We start from the raw sequence: 21,161 nt of genomic DNA, 5'->3' as shown, positions 1-21,161 counted from the left end.
TACGTTTTTGATTAGCATTCAGGAGTTAATCCTCTCGTCTCCAGTTCAGGACAGAATAAGCAACAGATGACAAACCTAAAATATATAGACCATAAACTGCTGACATTCAGCAGTATAAGCAAGACCTATATTTTGAGCTGTCCCGCCCATGTGTGTACCTTGGCAAAGTCAATTGAAGGCACTGTGTTAATAAGCTACAGCTTCTGGGAGGTGCAGTGATAACAGCTGAACCTGGTCCCTATTGCTGCAACAGCGAGGAAACAGTGAAGGGGTTCGGTAGTCCCAGTAGAAGAACTTCAGAAGTGTAACACTACCCTGTTTCCCCGAAAGTAAGACCTAGAAGAGGTTTTCCTGAATTGGTAGATATAAGGCCTCCCCCGAAAGTAAGACCTAGCGAATTTTTGTTTGAAAGCACGGCTGCTGAGAGCCGGACAAGGCCGCCCCAGGGCCGCCCCCCAACCGAGGTCACCGGCCCCCCCTCCACCCACCCTCCGTCGCTCCCGGAACTAACCTTAAATGCCTCCTTTCACCTTCGCAGCAGCAGGGCAGACCTCTCCTTCCTTCCGTGCCCCGCCCTCACGGACGTTACATCAGGCGAGGGCGGGACACGGAAGGAAGGAGTGGCCTGCCCTGCTGCTGCGAAGGTGAAAGGAGGCGTTTAAGGTTAGTTCTGGGAGCGACGGAGGGCAGGCGGGCCAACCCCGATCCAACCCCGATGTTTCCCCGAAAAATAAGACAGCCCCTGAAAATAAGACCTAGCGCATTTTGGGGGGCAAAAATTAATATAAGACAGTGTCTTATTTTCGGGGAAACACGGTAAATATTTGCAAAACCCTGAAACGCTCTACTTACTGTTCACTTCCAGGGTAAAGGTGACATTTTCATACAGGCCATGACGGGCACTGCTTAGAACCACAGTGTAGTTCCCTGCGTCCTTTTCTCTCACATTCTCTATGTACAGTCTGTATTTAACAGGATCTGATTTGTAACAGCAATGATTCGGTCCAATTATCTTTCCATCCTTGTACCTATATGACACAATTAAAAAAAAAAAAAGAAAAAAAAAGTCAGTTTAAAGATTTTGCCACAGAAGGCCTGGATTTTTTTAAAAAATGGTTCATATCACAACTCATGACAAAAACCAACCAGGAGCATTATAACCAGCTGCTCTGCCCATCAGTGAAAAGGCAACACTTCCTATCTGTAAACCAGCGGAATCCGAACCCAGCTGCTCAGCTGCACTTTCATCTCTTACCAAGTTGAGTAGAGAGGTGTGGTAGCCGTGTTAGTCTACTTTTATAGGTAATGAATAGAAATAAAACAAAATAAAACATGGAAAAGAAAATAAGAGGATACCCTTTTTTATTGGAAATAACTTAATACATTTCTTGATTAGCTTTTGAAGGTTGCCCTTCTTCGTCAGATTGGAAGTAAACAAATGTTTGTAGATGACAGTATATATAAGTGAAACATCAACGCATTTCAGTGGCAGTCTAACAGAATGGGGGTGGATAGGTGAGAGACAGGGAGATATGCATGGAGACAGGAGGGTGACTAACAAAGCAGTACATTTTTATGGTTTATAATGGGCTAGAAAACCCAGATCTTTGTTAACGATTAAATATTTTGACACAAACCAGACAGGACTTAACCTGTCTCTCACCTATCCACCCCCATCCTGTTAGACTGCCACTGAAATGCTTTGATGTTTCACTTATATATACTGTCATCTACCAACATTTGCTTATTTCCGATCTGACAAAGAAGGGCAACCTTCGAAAGCTAATCAAGAAATGTATTAAGTTATGTCCAATAAAAAAGCTATCATCTTATTTTCTTTTCCATGTTTTATTTTGCTTTATTTCTATTGATTATCTCTTACCAACAAAGGGAGCTCACTACACATGCCTTTATTTTCAGGGGGACACCCTCCATGTTTATTCTGCTGAGCTTCCCAATTTGTACCCTTCAAAGGCCACAGCAGGGTACTTGCTAGAAGTACACTTGACAAAGCAGACTCTGATCCTTGAAAGCTCATGCTCAATAAATTGATTAGTCTTTAAGGTGGCAATTGTGTGAGATATCTGAAGCTAGGACCTGCCCAAGGTACTGAACTGCTTTGCCCTATCCTCGAAGCTTGAACATCTCCTTCAGGTGAATCAGCCAGTAGGCATGGATGGCCAAGAAGTTGGAATTCATGTCTCCTGTATTGAGCCACTGGGTCTGTAAAGTAGTCTCAGATTAATACTTATTTTTTATTTTATTTTTGTTACATTTGTACCCCGCGCTTTCCCACTCATGGCAGGCTCAATGCGGCTTACATGGGGCAATGGAGGGTTAAGTGACTTGCCCAGAGTCACAAGGAGCTGCCTGTGCCTGAGGTGGGAATCAAACTCAGTTCCTCAGTTCCCCAGGAGGACCAAAGTCCACCACCCTAACCACTAGGCCACTCCTCCACTCCAATACCCTTTCTTTACCTCTTATGCAACAGAGTAATATGATCTCGCTCTTTCCTTTTACAGTAGCAGGTTATCTGATGATCTGTCTTTACTTTCAGCATAGGGTAGAATCATCTTAAGGAGGCAAAGGCCTTGGTGAAAGCAAGGATGGTAATGCTTGGTTGGACAGGCAAGCTCCTGAAGAGGAGCAACTTCTTGCGATGCAGTAGACAAAGTTAAATCCTAAACCTGGGTCTAAGTATCTAAGGGTAAGTTATGAAAATTAGGAGAAAGCTAGCAGATCATTTATTTTGTAGTTACAAAGGCTTGATATATTGCAAGAAAAAAATTGGTTTCAGAACGGTGTACAATAATGAAAGCTACATGGGGAAAAGCAGAGTTCAGCGAGGCGTAGATTAAGCAAGAGCGAAGAGGTGTATTTTTAAAGCAGATTTAAGTGCACGGTAGGAAGGTTCTGAGCGAAGAAGAGAGGGCAATGCGTTCCGAAGCTTTCGGCCAATATAGCTAATGGTGGAGGTGTGAGTTGATTCTAGACGGATAACAGAGGGAGGAGGGAGTAGTAGGAATCCAGCGTTGGTAGAGCGGAGTGCATAGGAGGGAGTGTAGAGTATGTACTTTGTCCAGAGCTTTAGACAGCATTACCCTCAGGTTTTATCAAACAAAGCCTGACAACTAACAAACAATAATCAGTCTACGTAAGAACGAGAATGGATCCAATCTGTACATGAGGTACTAGACTCTCAGAAGAGAATATAAGGACTTAAATGTGCCCAGCTATATGGGTAGAGAAAGAGCAATGTTCAGTCAATCTAAGTGTATTAAGCCATTATCTTTCCTCTTCGATCTGACTGGATACCAACAGGAATATCAAAGTCTCTTAAGATCAAAAGAGCAGGATAATAAGAAACAAGATCAGTACTGAGACCAATGACTCGTCTAATGAAGAAACCAAAGAGGAAGGAGAATAGATCAGAGGGAGAAGCATCCCAGGTTGCACAACAACATGTGGACAATGGGGAGCCGGTTGATATTGTATATCTGGATTTTCAGAAGGCGTTTGACAAAGTGCCGCACGAAAGACTCCTGAAGAAATTGCAGAGTCATGGAATCGGAGGTAGGGTATTATTATGGATTAAGAACTGGTTGAAAGATAGGAAGCAGAGAGTAGGATTGCGTGGCCAGTATTCTCAGTGGAGGAGGGTAGTTAGTGGGGTCCCGCAGGGGTCTGTGCTGGGTCCGTTGCTTTTTAATGTATTTATAAATGACCTAGAGATGGGAATAACTAGTGAGGTAATTAAATTCGCCGATGACACAAAATTATTCAGGGTCGTCAAGTCGCAGGAGGAATGTGAACGATTACAGGAGGACCTTGCGAGACTGGGAGAATGGGCGTGCAAGTGGCAGATGAAGTTCAATGTTGACAAGTGCAAAGTGATGCATGTGGGTAAGAGGAACCCGAATTATAGCTACGTCTTGCAAGGTTCCGCGTTAGGAGTTACGGATCAAGAAAGGGATCTGGGTGTCGTCGTCGATGATACGCTGAAACCTTCTGCTCAGTGTGCTGCTGCGGCTAGGAAAGCGAATAGAATGTTGGGTGTTATTAGGAAGGGTATGGAGTCCAGGTGTGCGGATGTTATAATGCCGTTTTATCGCTCCATGGTGCGACCGCACCTGGAGTATTGTGTTCAGTACTGGTCTCCGTATCTCAAAAAAGATATAGTAGAATTGGAAAAGGTACAGCGAAGGGCGACGAAAATGATAGTGGGGATGGGACGACTTTTCTATGAAGAGAGGCTGAGAAGGCTAGGGCTTTTCAGCTTGGAGAAGAGACGGCTGAGGGGAGATATGATAGAAGTGTATAAAATAATGAGTGGAATGGATCGGGTGGATGTGAAGCGACTGTTCACGCTATCCAAAAATACTAGGACTTTCTTCACCCAACGTGTAATTAGACTGTGGAATTCGTTGCCGGAGAACGTGGTACGGGCGGTTAGCTTGACGGAGTTTAAAAAGGGGTTAGATAGATTCCTAAAGGACAAGTCCATAGACCGCTATTAAATGGACTTGGAAAAATTCTGCATTTTTAGGTATAACTTGTCTGGAATGTTTTTACGTTTGGGGAGCGTGCCAGGTGCCCTTGACCTGGATTGGCCACTGTCGGTGACAGGATGCTGGGCTAGATGGACCTTTGGTCTTTCCCAGTATGGCACTACTTATGTACTTATGTACTTATGTACTTATGTAAAGACATAAGAACATAAGTGTAGCGATACTGGGTCAGACCAATGGTCCATCTAGCCCAGTATCCTGTTTCCAACAGTGGCCAATATTCAGGTGACAGGTACCTGGCAGAAACCCAAATCATGGCAACATTCTATGCTACAAATCCCAGGGCAAGCAGTTGCTTCCCCATGCCTGTCTCAATAGCCGACTATGGACTTTTCCTCCAGGAACTTGTCCAAACCTTTTCTAAACCCAGATACGCTAACCGCTGTTACCACATCCTCCACCCTCCGGCAAAGAGAAAACCTCTGTTAGCTGAAAGTTTTCAAAGAATAATACTGTGAGTTTCTTTCATAGTTTCCAAACTTGCTCAGTCTCATCATCGTGTTGTAAAATACAGACACGAAAAATGCTGTCTAGACTCACAGACCATTATAAATCCATGGCACTCCATTAGAATGCACAAATGCCATTATCATGTGTTATTAGTAAATAGATCTCATGAATTAAATGGGACCTGTGGTAAAAAAAAACGCGTGTTAATAAGTGTCCGTGTGGGATAACACAGTAATGCACTGTAATAAATCTAACTGACCTTTACACCCAGTCTTACGTTGCTAATATGCATCTCCTTTACTCAGCAAACTAGACACCAGGTAGAATTCTACAATGGGGTGTCTACCTGGCAGTAAACGGCAGTTGGTGTGTGCTAGGTAAGTGGGTGGTGGTAAAGTCTAGGGGCGGGACCAGAGCTTGAGAGACAGGGAAGGCCGAAGGCGCGCCGAGCGAAGAACACGCGCTTCACTGCCGACGCACGCCGCCTTAACCCCAACTCCGAGGATGGTACGCTTTTTAAATTTTAGGAGGAGGAGGGTTCCTGGTGCTGGGAGGGACGAGGGAGGATGGGCGGACGGCCTGATGCTTGTTGTGTTGGCGGGAGGGCGGGAGGGAGGCCGAAGGGAGGGAGAGTGGGCGGACCAGCAATGGCGACGGGGCGCATGCCAAGGGAGAGGGCTCTGCGTGCCCTCTCTGGCACGCGTGCCATAGGTTCGCCATCACTGCACTATGCTATACACACCTAAGAGAATGAAACCCCTCTAGGAGAGCATCTGGCTTATTTTCGAAAGAGAAAGACGCCCATATTTTGACCCAAATCAGGAGATGGGTGCCCTTCTCTCATGGGCACCGAAATCGGTATAATCGAAAGCCAATTTTGGGCGCCTCCAACTGCAGTCTGTCGTGGGAACGAACAAAGTTGATGGGGGCATGTTGGAGGCGTGGTGAAGGCGGGACTGGGGCGTGTTTATCGGCCGAGGAGAGATGTGCGCCCTCGGCCGATAATGGAAAAAAGAAGGGCGGCAGTAGCGAGAATTTGGGCCGCTTTTTTGGACCTCTTTTTTTCACGAACAAGTCCCCAAAAAGTGCCCCAAATGCCCAGATGAGCAACGGAGAAAATCGGGGATGACCTCCCCTGACTCCCCCAGTAATCACTAACCCCCTCCCACCAAAAAAAAAGAACTTAAAAAAATTTTTTTTGCCAGCCTGTATGCCAGCCTCAAATGTCATACCCAGCTCCATCACAGCAGTATGCAGGTCCCTGGAGCAGTTGTTAGTGGGACTTCAGGCAGGTGGACCCAGGCCCATCCCCCCTACCTGTTACACTTGTGCTGGTAAATGGGAGCCCTCCAAACCGCCCCCAAACCCCACTGTACCCACATGTAGGTGTCCCCCTTCACCCATAAGTGCTATGGTAATGGTGTAGAGTTGTGGGGAGTTGGTTTTGGGGGGGGATTTGAGGGGCTCAGCACCCAAGGTAAGGGAGCTATGGATTTGGGAGGTATTTTAATTTTTTTTTTGTACTTTTTACAAGTGCCCCCTAGGGGGCCCGGTTGGTGTCCTGGCATATGAGGGGGACCAGTGCACTACGAATCCTGGCCCCTCCCACGACCAAATGCCTTGGAGTTGTTCGTTTTTGAGCTGGGCGGCTTCGGTTTCCATTATCGCTGAAAACCGATACCGCCCATCTCAAATCCGCCCAAATCCAATGCATTTGCCCGGCACCAACCGTATTATCGAAACAAAAGATGGACGCCCATCTTTTTCGAAAATACAGTCTGTCCCGCCCCTTGGCGGACCCGTCCTCAGAGTTAGTCGCCCATGGAGATGGGCGTCCGCATTCGATTATGCCCCTCCATGTGTTCCCTGCAAAGTCTGTCTTCAAACTGCATGGTCTCACAGTGACCAGGGCTGTTGTTGGACATCCTGGGGCCCAGAGCAGATATTTGGAAAGGGTCTTCAAAGCCCACTAACAAGCTTGAGGTTCCCTGTGACATGTTGCCCTGGCTGTACTTCTTCTAATGCCAGCCCTGAGGGCTGTAACTGGATAGAACCTGTAGAAAGTGGAGAGCTGCCAGATGTTGCTGCATACAGAAAACATCCCAGTAATTATCAGAGAATGTCAATTTGAGAGTCATTTTCTCCTACAAGAGGATAACACTATCTGTTGGCCACTGTCCACCTACAGGCAGCCTCTTTAAACAACTTTTTTAACCCATTAGTATGAAGAGAAGAACATATATGAACCTGCCAAAACTGACTCCAGAGGTTGGAAGATCAGCATTTAATACACAAGGTTTGACTTTCTGTTCTTTTTTTTAGGAGGGAGGGGGGTAAAGAAAGGTTCTGTTATGTACACAACAGAACAGAGAGTGGAGGAGTGGCCGAGTGGTTAGAGCACCAGTCTTGCAATCCAGAGGTGGCCAGTTCAAATCCCACTGCTGCTCCTTGTGATCTTGGGCAAGTCACTTAACCCTCCATTGCCTCAGGTACAATCTTAGATTGTGAGTCCTCCTGGGACAGAGAAATATCCAGTGTACCTGAATGTAACTCACCTTGAGCTACTACTGAAAAAGGTGTGAGCAAAATCTAAATAAATAAATTTCTAGAATTCTAAAGAATAACAAGATTCCATGCAGAATTTAAAAGTGTAGCAACATTCCATGTAGAACCTCAGAGTAACAAGATTCTTTGGGGTGGAGGAGTGGCCTAGTGGGTCTTGACATCCAGAGGTGGCTGGTTCAAATCCCACTGCTGCTCCTTGCAATCTTGGGCAAGTCACTTAACCCTCCATTGCCTCAGGTACAAACTTAGATTGTGAGCCCTCCTGGGACAGAGAAATATCCAGAGTACCTGAATGTAACTCACCTTGAGCTACTACTGAAAAAGGTGTCAGCAAAATCTAAATAAATAAATAAACTGTCCAAGAGCCAGACATGCAGATTCCAAAATGTCACTGGTAGCAATTAGGGCAAGAATAAGAGTGGGCCACTAGGTTTTTTTTTTTTTAAAGGTGGGGGTGTCCTTACAGGTCTTTTTGCTCCTCTAAAGATGGGGAGTCCGCCATCTCACATGACCCCAGCTGAGAACATGCAGATAAGTAGCGCTGAATTTATTAAACTATGGCACTGAGACACAGCAGTTTAGAAATATGTCCCAGTAATGCACCATTTCACCAGAGCTTTCAGAAAGGCGTGGTAGGGTTACCACGTAAGTAGTGTGTGCCAAATCGGCCCTACTGCCAAGGTAGCACAGGAGCCCGACGGTAGTTCTGAAGTTGGCATGTGCACATTCCTGCGATAGAAAATAATTTTCTATTTTCTACCGTGGCAGTAATAGTCAGTGCAGTCACATTTGACGCACGCTGCCCGATTATCAGGGCCACAGAGAATCAGTGTACAAAAGCTCCTAACAGGAGAAAAACAACCAACAAAAAAACCAAAAAAGAAAAAAACCTTGTCTCTATCAAACAAAATTAACACCACGTACTAAATGAACGAGCATAAATGTATATAATGAATGGGTTCTGCACAATTCAGGTGGTCTTGAATACTCATTTATACATCTTGATGGAGGGTCCATTACCATTCATGTTTTAATGTTACATCTAACCAGTGCATTTAATCTAGCAAAAAAGGTGCTGGTACTCAAATGCTAGACCACCCTTCAGGGGTGGGGTGATCACTGAAGGACCCTCCCCACAATAGCCAGGCCCCCTGCAACCAGTCACAGAATCTATGACAAGGCAGAATTGGTGTGTAGAGCCTGAGCTCTTTCATTAAAACTTGCAATCCATGGGTGAATTTTAGCAGACAATGAAAAAGGTGCCGGTACTCAGTACCCCCTCAAAAAAAGCCCTGCATCTAACAATGTATGGAATGAGTGCGACAGCGTAAAGTGATCATCAGTGCTCACCCTATAGCATCAGTAATAATGCCTCTTAGATGAGAGCAGGGCCCACTGCCAATGGGGCAGTGGCGCAGCTAGGTGGGGCGCCAGGGGAGCGGCTGCTCCCCCAAACGGAGTTCTGCCGGCACCAGCGCCTATTTTTTTCTCGTGTTGCATTGAAAATGTGTGCTGGGCCGGCGGAAGTCCTCTCTCGCGCCGCTTTCGCTCCCCCTGCGCCGTCAACCTGGCTCCGCTTCTGCCAATGGGCAACACTCCAGTGATACAGATGGAGATGTTTTGACTATTGCTCATGATAAAAAGCTATGGGGCCCTTTTACTAAGCCATGTAAGCATCTATACATACCCAACACCCACCAAAATGGAGTTACCGCCCGGCTATCAAGTGCAACTTATTATTAACATTTGTATAGCACTACCAGACACACGCAGCACTGAACACCTGACACAGAGAGACAGTCCCTGCTCGATAGAGCTTACAATCTAAAAATACAGACAGACGACAATTAAGGGCGAGGAAAGTACTGGGTGAGAAGGAACAAAGGGAGGGCAATTGAGTAGTGTCTAGGAGCCAAAAGCAGTGGTGAAAAGGTGGGTTTTCAGCCTAGATTTGAAAACAGGTAGAGATGGAGCTAGGCGTACAGGCTCAGGAAGTCCATTCCAGGTGCCACGAGGGAAAAGGAATGAAGCATGGAATTAGTGGAGGAGAAGGGGGACGACAAGAGAGATTTGTCCAGTGAGCGGAGGTCACGGGGAGGAATGTAGGGAGAGATGAGAGTGGAGATGTAATGGGGGGGCTGCAGAATGGATGCATTTAAAGGTCAGTAAGAGAAGTTTGAACTGTACGCAGAAGCAGACAGGGAGCCAGTGAACTGACTTGAGGAGTGGGCTAGTGTGGGTAAAACGATATTGGCAGAAAATAAGTCGTAATTTCATTTTTGGCACGCGTCCAATACACGCGTCTGAAAAATCATTTTTAGTTTCTGATGTGCGGATTGGTCGCGCACCAAGTGGCATTTGACGCGTGTAGGTCATTACCGCCCGCATGAGTCTTTATCACTAGGTCAATGGCTGGCGGTAAGGACTCAGACACCAAAATGGACGCGCGGCAATTTTCATTTTAAAAATTTTTATAAAGACCTTTTTTTACAGGTGTGCTGAAAAATGATTCTGCGCACACCCAAAACACGCATCTACACTATCGCGGGCCATTTTTCAGCGCACCTTAGTAAAAGGACCCATGTATGCCTTCTGTACCCCTTCTCGAACCAAGATAAATGGTCATTAGCTCTCAACCCTTTCCTTTGGATGCACTCAGCTTGTCAGCATTTTCAGGATATCCCTAAAGAATCGGCATTGAGAGAGATGTGCATGAGAGATCCATCTAATGCTGATCCATCCTGAAAGTCCGACTGGCTGTGTGTTCTTGGAGGACTGAGTTGAGCTCTACTGCTCTCTAGAGGTTCTGCTTCTCTGACTCACCAGGTGACACTGGGGTGTGGCAAAGCGTCCACCTTCAGGGCTATTTTTAGTCGCTTGCGACCTTCATTGGCTTCATATACCAGATTTCTGTTGGAAAAAATCTTGAGGAAACCATTTTCTGAAATGAAAAGAAAGAAATCCAGAGGTCACTATGAAGTTACAGTTTAAACACCATAGGGCATTGCTTCTCACCTTCTGGAGACACATCTAGCTAGTCCGGTTTTCAGTATTACCACAAATGAATATGCATGAGATAAATCTGTATGCATGTAATAGGGTCCCATGCATTAAAGGACATTTTAATGCGTGACCTGCAAAAGAAATGCTAGACAAGCCCCCTAATAGGTGCTGCCTTAAATTTGCACTTACTGTTCATTAATTTCTTGCTTTTAAGCACAATATCTGCAAAATTTAACACACTTTAATAAAAGGACCCTTTAGTTACCTACCCTATAATCTAGAAAATGTAATAATTTGGGATCATGGCTCAGAATTAACCAACTCTTTTTAGAGGAAATAAAATTCACAGTTCACCTAAACATTTCCAACATAGTGCTTTTAACTTATTATAATAAACGGCTTAGTAAACAGGGCCCATAATCTAATGTTTCAAACATGTAAACTGCTCTTCCTTCAATAAACTGTAAGCCACATTGAACCTACCATTAGGATGGAAAATGTGGGGTACAAATGCAATAAATAAATAATCTATCACATGCATGTTCATTGTGGTATAGACTGTAAGATTCTGCTTTGCTTAGATAGCAGAGACCTCTACTGGTTCTACTAAAGTATTTTACTGGGACAGGTTCAAACCCTTGCAGTTTCCAGAATAAAAGCTCAGTTCAAGAGTGCCAACTGTATTTGGTAGCTCAATCATTGCACATGCAGCAGTGAATCCTGGGAGGTGACAGGGGGTCGCCTAGGCATCTGTACTTCTTAGAAAAGTGTGGTTTGGTTAACCGCACTAGGGGGTCCTTTCACTAAGGTGCGCCAAAAAGTGGCCTGCGCTGGTGTAGACGTGTGTATTGGACGTGCGCAGGTGCATTTTTCAGTGCACCTGCAAAAAACGTTTTTTGGGCTGAAAATGGACATGCGGCAAAATTAAAATTAGTGCTCTTCCATTTTGTGCCTGAGACCTTACCACCACATACAAACACATGCATGTGCACAAGCACATGTACACACAAACACATACATACACATGTGGAGACTCCCCCACAAAAACACATGTACACAAGTGCATCCACACATATTTGCACATACATCCACACACAACTGCACACACAAACATATATGTGTAGAAGCGTGCAAACACACACATGCATATGAATACCCACACATGTGTACAGACACCCACAAACATACATGTGTACAAGCACACACAAATGCACATAAGCACCCACACACACAAACATGTGAACAAGCATGCATAACCACATTCACAAACATACATGTGTATGCACACACACATACACACATGCGCAGACACCGTTCCCCCCATGGGACCTATATTTTGCAGGACAGTTTTCCACTACTAATTGGGATTCTGCCAGGTAATTGTCACCTGGATTGGTCACTGTTGGAAGCAGGATACTGGGCTAGCTGGACCATTGGTCTAACCCAGTATGACTGCAGCTCCTGTGACTCTGGGCAAGTCACGTAACCCTCCATTGCTCCTGGTACAAAATAAGTACCTGAATATATGTAAACCGCTTTGAATGTAGTTGCAAAAATCTCAGAAAGGCAGTATATCAAGTCCCATTTCCCTTTCCCCCTTTCCCTTATGACATCACAATATCAGAAGTGAGCCAAGTATCAGGCAATCAAGCCATTGTGACATCACTGATGAGGTTGGCTCTTATTGGTGGAATGAGCGGAGGAGTAGCCTAGTGGTTAGTGCAGCAAACTTTGATCCTGAGGGACTGGGTTTAATTCCCACTGCAGCTCCTTGTGATTCTGGGCAAGTCACTTAACCCTCCATTGCCCCTGGTACAAAATAAGTACCTGAATATATGTAAACCACTTTGAATGTAGTTGCAAAAACCTCAGAAAGGCGGTATATCAAGTCCCATTTCCCTTTCTCTATTTGAGATTCTACATGGAATGTTGCTAGTGGAAGAGTAGCCTAGTGGTTAGTGCAGCAGACTCCGATTCTGGGGAACTGGGTTCAATTCCCACTGCAGCTCCTTGTGACTCTGGGCAAGTCACTTAACCCTCCATTGCCCCTGGTACAAAATAAGTACCTGAATATATGTAAACCACTTTGAATGTAGTTGCAAAAACCTCAGAGAAGCAGTATATCAAGTCCCAGTTCCCTTTCACTTTCTTATGCAAATGAAAGTAAATATTTTGTAAATAGAGCCTGTTGCATAAAAATAGATAAAAGAAAACCAGAATTCTAAACACAAGTAGGCTTTTTTTTCTGAGGCATTTTTAGATGCTCTAAGACATGTGGAGGGTATTTCTGTCAGGCAAGCCTACCCAAACGATCCAGATTAATTCCCACAAACCCATCTGTTCATCACATATCGAGGAGACAAAGACTACATCTCCCGCCTCATTTTCCCTTGTTCTATCCCCTTTCGCCTCATCGACCCCTCCCCCAATGCTCACCTACCCTTACTCACACCTCTCCTACTCCCTTCACTCTTGCCCATCCCCCTCCGCCTCATCTACCCCTCCAATTGCTCACCTACCCTTACACCTCTCCTACTCCCTTCACTGTTGCCCATCCCCTTCCGCCTCATCTACCCCTCCAATTGCTCACCTACCCTTACTCACACCTCTCCTACTCCCTTCACTCTTGCCCATTCCCCTTCCGCCTCATCTACCCCTCCAATTGCTCACCTACCCTTACTCACACCTCTCCTACTCCCTTCACTCTTGCCCATCCCCTTCCGCCTCATCTACCCCTCCAATTGCTCACCTACCCTTACACCTCTCCTACTCCCTTCACTCTTGCCCATCCCCCTCTGCCTCATCTACCCCTCCAATTGCTCACCTACCCTTACTCACACCTCTCCTACTCCCGTCACTCTTACCCATTCCCCTCCGCCTCATCTACCCCTCCAATTGCTCACTTACCCTTACACCTCTCCTACTCCCTTCACTCTTGCCCATTCCCCTTCATCTACCCCTCCAATTGCTCACCTACCCTTACTCACACCTCTCCTACTCCCTTCACTCTTGCCCATCCCCTTCCGCCTCATCTACCCCTCCAATTGCTCACTTACCCTTACACCTCTCCTACTCCCTTCACTCTTGCCCATCCCCTTCCGCCTCATCTACCCCTCCAATTGCTCACCTACCCTTACTCACACCTCTCCTACTCCCTTCACTCTTGCCCATCCCCCTCCGCCTCATCTACCCCTCCAATTGCTCACCTACCCTTACTCAAACCTCTCCTACTCCCTTCACTCTTACCCATTCCCCTCTGCCTCATCTACCCCTCCAATTGCTCACCTACCCTTACTCACACCTCTCCTACTCCCTTCACTCTTGCCCATCCCCTTCCGCCTCATCTACCCCTCCAATTGCTCACCTACCCTTACTCACACCTCTCCTACTCCCTTCACTCTTGCCCATTCCCCTTCCGCCTCATCTACCCCTCCAATTGCTCACCTACCCTTACTCACACCTCTCCTACTCCCTTCACTCTTGCCCATCCCCTTCCGCCTCATCTACCCCTCCAATTGCTCACCTACCCTTACACCTCTCCTACTCCCTTCACTCTTGCCCATCCCCCTCTGCCTCATCTACCCCTCCAATTGCTCACCTACCCTTACTCACACCTCTCCTACTCCCTTCACTTGCCCATTCCCCTTCCGCCTCATCTACCCCTCCAATTGCTCACCTACCCTTACTCACACCTCTCCTACTCCCTTCACTCTTGCCCATCCCCTTCCGCCTCATCTACCCCTCCAATTGCTCACCTACCCTTACACCTCTCCTACTCCCTTCACTCTTGCCCATCCCCCTCTGCCTCATCTACCCCTCCAATTGCTCACCTACCCTTACTCACACCTCTCCTACTCCCTTCACTCTTACCCATTCCCCTCCGCCTCATCTACCCCTCCAATTGCTCACTTACCCTTACACCTCTCCTACTCCCTTCACTCTTGCCCATTCCCCTTCCGCCTCATCTACCCCTCCAATTGCTCACCTACCCTTACACCTCTCCTACTCCCTTCACTCTTGCCCATTCCCCTTCCGCCTCATCTACCCCTCCAATTGCTCACATACCCTTACTCACACCTCTCCTACTCCCTTCACTCTTGCCCATCCCCTTCCGCCTCATCTACCCCTCCAATTGCTCACCGACCCTTACACCTCTCCTACTCCCTTCACTCTTGCCCATTCCCCTTCCGCCTCATCTACCCCTCCAATTGCTCACCTACCCTTACTCACACCTCTCCTACTCCCTTCACATGCCCATTCCCCTTCCGCCTCATCTACCCCTCCAATTGCTCACCTACCCTTTCTCACACCTCTCCTACTCCCTTCACTCTTGCCCATCCCCTTCCGCCTCATCTACCCCTCCAATTGCTCACCTACCCTTACACCTCTCCTACTCCCTTCACTCTTGCCCATCCCCCTCTGCCTCATCTACCCCTCCAATTGCTCACCTACCCTTACTCACACCTCTCCTACTCCCTTCACTTGCCCATTCCCCTTCCGCCTCATCTACCCCTCCAATTGCTCACCTACCCTTACTCACACCTCTCCTACTCCCTTCACTCTTGCCCATTCCCCTTCCGCCTCATCTACCCCTCCAATTGCTCACCTACCCTTACTCACACCTCTCCTACTCCCTTCACTCTTGCCCATCCCCTTCCGCCTCATCTACCCCTCCAATTGCTCACCTACCCTTACACCTCTCCTACTCCCTTCACTCTTGCCCATCCCCCTCTGCCTCATCTACCCCTCCAATTGCTCACCTACCCTTACTCACACCTCTCCTACTCCCGTCACTCTTACCCATTCCCCTCCGCCTCATCTACCCCTCCAATTGCTCACTTACCCTTACACCTCTCCTACTCCCTTCACTCTTGCCCATTCCCCTTCATCTACCCCTCCAATTGCTCACCTACCCTTACTCACACCTCTCCTACTCCCTTCACTCTTGCCCATCCCCTTCCGCCTCATCTACCCCTCCAATTGCTCACTTACCCTTACACCTCTCCTACTCCCTTCACTCTTGCCCATCCCCTTCCGCCTCATCTACCCCTCCAATTGCTCACCTACCCTTACTCACACCTCTCCTACTCCCTTCACTCTTGCCCATCCCCCTCCGCCTCATCTACCCCTCCAATTGCTCATCTACCCTTACTCAAACCTCTCCTACTCCCTTCACTCTTACCCATTCCCCTCTGCCTCATCTACCCCTCCAATTGCTCACCTACCCTTACTCACACCTCTCCTACTCCCTTCACTCTTGCCCATCCCCTTCCGCCTCATCTACCCCTCCAATTGCTCACCTACCCTTACTCACACCTCTCTTACTCCCTTCACTCTTGCCCATTCCCCTTCCGCCTCATCTACCCCTCCAATTGCTCACCTACCCTTACTCACACCTCTCCTACTCCCTTCACTCTTGCCCATCCCCTTCCGCCTCATCTACCCCTCCAATTGCTCACCTACCCTTACACCTCTCCTACTCCCTTCACTCTTGCCCATCCCCCTCCGCCTCATCTACCCCTCCAATTGCTCACCTACCCTTACTCACACCTCTCCTACTCCCTTCACTTGCCCATTCCCCTTCCGCCTCATCTACCCCTCCAATTGCTCACCTACCCTTACTCACACCTCTCCTACTCCCTTCACTCTTGCCCATCCCCTTCCGCCTCATCTACCCCTCCAATTGCTCACCTACCCTTACACCTCTCCTACTCCCTTCACTCTTGCCCATCCCCCTCTGCCTCATCTACCCCTCCAATTGCTCACCTACCCTTACTCACACCTCTCCTACTCCCTTCACTCTTACCCATTCCCCTCCGCCTCATCTACCCCTCCAATTGCTCACTTACCCTTACACCTCTCCTACTCCCTTCACTCTTGCCCATTCCCCTTCCGCCTCATCTACCCCTCCAATTGCTCACCTACCCTTACACCTCTCCTACTCCCTTCACTCTTGCCCATTCCCCTTCCGCCTCATCTACCCCTCCAATTGCTCACATACCCTTACTCACACCTCTCCTACTCCCTTCACTCTTGCCCATCCCCTTCCGCCTCATCTACCCCTCCAATTGCTCACCGACCCTTACACCTCTCCTACTCCCTTCACTCTTGCCCATTCCCCTTCCGCCTCATCTACCCCTCCAATTGCTCACCTACCCTTACTCACACCTCTCCTACTCCCTTCACTTGCCCATTCCCCTTCCGCCTCATCTACCCCTCCAATTGCTCACCTACCCTTACTCACACCTCTCCTACTCCCTTCACTCTTGCCCATCCCCTTCCGCCTCATCTACCCCTCCAATTGCTCACCTACCCTTACACCTCTCCTACTCCCTTCACTCTTGCCCATCCCCCTCTGCCTCATCTACCCCTCCAATTGCTCACCTACCCTTACTCACACCTCTCCTACTCCCTTCACTTGCCCATTCCCCTTCCGCCTCATCTACCCCTCCAATTGCTCACCTACCCTTACTCACACCTCTCCTACTCCCTTCACTCTTGCCCATTCCCCTTCCGCCTCATCTACCCCTCCAATTGCTCACCTACCCTTACTCACACCTCTCCTACTCCCTTCACTCTTGCCCATCCCCTTCCGCCTCATCTACCCCTCCAATTGCTCACCTACCCTTACACCTCTCCTACTCCCTTCACTCTTGCCCATCCCCCTCTGCCTCATCTACCCCTCCAATTGCTCACCTACCCTTACTCACACCTCTCCTACTCCCGTCACTCTTACCCATTCCCCTCCGCCTCATCTACCCCTCCAATTGCTCACTTACCCTTACACCTCTCCTACTCCCTTCACTCTTGCCCATTCCCCTTCATCTACCCTCCAATTGCTCACCTACCCTTACTCACACCTCTCCTACTCCCTTCACTCTTGCCCATCCCCTTCCGCCTCATCTACCCCTCCAATTGCTCACTTACCCTTACACCTCTCCTACTCCCTTCACTCTTGCCCATCCCCTTCCGCCTCATCTACCCCTCCAATTGCTCACCTACCCTTACTCACACCTCTCCTACTCCCTTCACTCTTGCCCATCCCCCTCCGCCTCATCTACCCCTCCAATTGCTCACCTACCCTTACTCAAACCTCTCCTACTCCCTTCACTCTTACCCATTCCCCTCTGCCTCATCTACCCCTCCAATTGCTCACCTACCCTTACTCGCACCTCTCCTACTCCCTTCACTCTTGCCCATCCCCTTCCGCCTCATCTACCCCTCCAATTGCTCACCTACCCTTACTCACACCTCTCCTACTCCCTTCACTCTTGCCCATTCCCCTTCCGCCTCATCTACCCCTCCAATTGCTCACCTACCCTTACTCACACCTCTCCTACTCCCTTCACTCTTGCCCATCCCCTTCCGCCTCATCTACCCCTCCAATTGCTCACCTACCCTTACACCTCTCCTACTCCCTTCACTCTTGCCCATCCCCCTCTGCCTCATCTACCCCTCCAATTGCTCACCTACCCTTACTCACACCTCTCCTACTCCCTTCACTTGCCCATTCCCCTTCCGCCTCATCTACCCCTCCAATTGCTCACCTACCCTTACTCACACCTCTCCTACTCCCTTCACTCTTGCCCATCCCCTTCCGCCTCATCTACCCCTCCAATTGCTCACCTACCCTTACACCTCTCCTACTCCCTTCACTCTTGCCCATCCCCCTCTGCCTCATCTACCCCTCCAATTGCTCACCTACCCTTACTCACACCTCTCCTACTCCCTTCACTCTTACCCATTCCCCTCCGCCTCATCTACCCCTCCAATTGCTCACCTACCCTTACTCAAACCTCTCCTACTCCCTTCACTCTTACCCATTCCCCTCTGCCTCATCTACCCCTCCAATTGCTCACCTACCCTTACTCACACCTCTCCTACTCCCTTCACTCTTGCCCATCCCCTTCCGCCTCATCTACCCCTCCAATTGCTCACCTACCCTTACACCTCTCCTACTCCCTTCACTCTTGCCCATCCCCCTCTGCCTCATCTACCCCTCCAATTGCTCACCTACCCTTACTCACACCTCTCCTACTCCCTTCACTTGCCCATTCCCCTTCCGCCTCATCTACCCCTCCAATTGCTCACCTACCCTTACTCACACCTCTCCTACTCCCTTCACTCTTGTCCATCCCCTTCCGCCTCATCTACCCCTCCAATTGCTCACCTACCCTTACACCTCTCCTACTCCCTTCACTCTTGCCCATCCCCCTCTGCCTCATCTACCCCTCCAATTGCTCACCTACCCTTACTCACACCTCTCCTACTCCCTTCACTCTTACCCATTCCCCTCCGCCTCATCTACCCCTCCAATTGCTCACTTACCCTTACACCTCTCCTACTCCCTTCACTCTTGCCCATTCCCCTTCCGCCTCATCTACCCCTCCAATTGCTCACATACCCTTACTCACACCTCTCCTACTCCCTTCACTCTTGCCCATCCCCTTCCGCCTCATCTACCCCTCCAATTGCTCACCGACCCGTACACCTCTCCTACTCCCTTCACTCTTGCCCATTCCCCTCCGCCTCATCTACCCCTCCAATTGCTCACCTACCCTTACTCACACCTCTCCTACTCCCTTCACTCTTGCCCATCCCCTTCCGCCTCATCTACCCCTCCAATTGCTCACTTACCCTTACACCTCTCCTACTCCCTTCACTCTTGCCCATCCCCCTCTGCCTCATCTACCCCTCCAATTGCTCACCTACCCTTACTCACACCTCTCCTACTCCCTTCACTCTTGCCCATTCCCCTTCCGCCTCATCTACCCCTCCAATTGCTCACTTACCCTTACACCTCTCCTCTTCCCTTCACTCTTGCCCATTCCCCTTCCGCCTCATCTACCCCTCCAATTGCTCACCTACCCTTACACCTCTCCTACTCCCTTCACTCTTGCCCATCCCCCTCCGCCTCATCTACCCCTCCAATTGCTCACTTACCCTTACACCTCTCCTACTCCCTTCACTCTTGCCCATCCCCCTCCGCCTCATCTACCCCTCCAATTGCTCACTTACCCTTACACCTCTCCTACTCCCTTCACTCTTGCCCATTCCCCTCCGCCTCATCTACCCTCCAATTGCTCACTTACCCTTACACCTCTCCTACTCCCTTCACTCTTGCCCATCCCCCTCCGCCTCATCTACCCTCCAATTGCTCACTTACCCTTGCTCATACTTCTCCTACTCCCCTCATCCCTGCATTCCTACATTCCTATTTCTTTTATTACTCCGATAATACTCAACTTATTTCTCTCCACCAATACTTTGTAGTCCCAATTACTATGTAAGCAGCATTGAACCTACTTTGAGTGGGAAAGCGCGGGGTACAAATGTAATAAATAAATAAATATTTAGCAGGGCACCTACCTTGTGCAGCAGAAATGTGTTTAAGTTACACCTATGTTATAAAGGGAATTTTTATTTTATTTTTATTTGTTGCATTTGTATCCCACATTTTCCCACCTTTTTGCAGCCTCAATGTGGCTTACAATGTTCGGTTATGGCTTTCGCCATTCCAGAGTAGTAAGTTACATTTGGAGTTGTATAGAGAATAGGATAATAGGCATAGAAAGAGACCAGTTAGACTATAAGGTGAAGTGGTGATGTGTTGTGTTTAAGCGCATAACTGCCTTTATAAGTTACCCTCCCCCAACCCTGGAAAGTAGGCAGCCACGCTTACACCTGCTCTCGGGCTTCTACAGATGTCCCAATTTATTTCACCCTTATCTGCACGGCCAAGTGTAAACTGTGCCCCTGGGAATACCTAGACGTATTCAGGGTAAAAGGATGCCGATGAGCTGGCTCAGCATAGTTTTATGCACAGCAGACAATTTTCTTGAATGCCTATTTCTGAACCTAAAACATTGCTGACCTTCAGAAATGGCCTACAAATTTACCCCCCACTGCGCTTTCTGGGTGCCACCAACTTCTTCTCCGATTCAGAAATGTAGAGAAACCACAGACAAATAAGGACAAAGCAAGTCCAGCACGTTTTGTTTTTCTGAAATAATAAGGACTTCATACTTCCTTTAAGGACATGAGCTCAGTAATGAGGCCCTGAAGAAACATCTCCCCTCTCCCTTCCTAAAGGAGCTGCTTACTCAGCACGGTGATCGTGACACTCTTTTCCAGCTGCTTCTCGTTCTGCTCTTTGCACGAGTACACGCCCCGATCTTCCATGGTAACATTCGGTATGATCAGAGTTGAGAGGCATGTGTACACGTTGCCCTCCATAAGTATGTCTTTCGCAGTAGGGGAGAAGTGCTAGAGAAGAAGGGTCAAAAAGAACAACAGCTTAATTCTCCTTCTTAAGGATGAGGATGTCTCCTTTCATTGGACAAAAAGCAGTTACGTTTCCACCTTCTATAACCAAATAAATGCCCAGCACTCAGTGTACCTCATTGGTACAAAAGACATTCCTTCTTTCTCAGTTATCTCCCTTTGCATGCACATTTTAACTCTATTTCTCCTCGTTAGACGCCAATCAATCAATCAGCTGTCTTCAATACTGTATCTTAGCAAGGGGATAACTTTCAACCTACCTGTATTAGGACAACTTCTGTAGGTATTCGG

General features: G+C 48.1%; 1 protein-coding gene across 3 annotated transcripts in view; it reads right to left on the bottom strand.

The window, feature by feature from the left end:
- LOC115474923 (vascular endothelial growth factor receptor kdr-like) overlaps nt 1-21,161 on the bottom strand; it is a 344,006-nt gene that overhangs the window by 161,267 nt on the left and 161,578 nt on the right. For all 3 annotated transcript variants that reach the window (XM_030210630.1, XM_030210628.1, XM_030210631.1), the window contains exons 7-9: nt 20,690-20,852; nt 10,407-10,524; nt 853-1,028 (exon numbers count right to left, since the gene is read on the bottom strand). In XM_030210630.1, the coding sequence (XP_030066490.1) occupies nt 853-1,028; nt 10,407-10,524; nt 20,690-20,852 (457 nt within the window). The remainder of the gene's footprint in view (nt 1-852; nt 1,029-10,406; nt 10,525-20,689; nt 20,853-21,161) is intronic.

This window comes from Microcaecilia unicolor, chromosome 7, assembly GCF_901765095.1.
Source record: "Microcaecilia unicolor chromosome 7, aMicUni1.1, whole genome shotgun sequence".
Lineage (NCBI taxonomy): Eukaryota > Metazoa > Chordata > Amphibia > Gymnophiona > Siphonopidae > Microcaecilia > Microcaecilia unicolor.
This window is presented reverse-complemented; position numbering and strand designations above follow the sequence as displayed.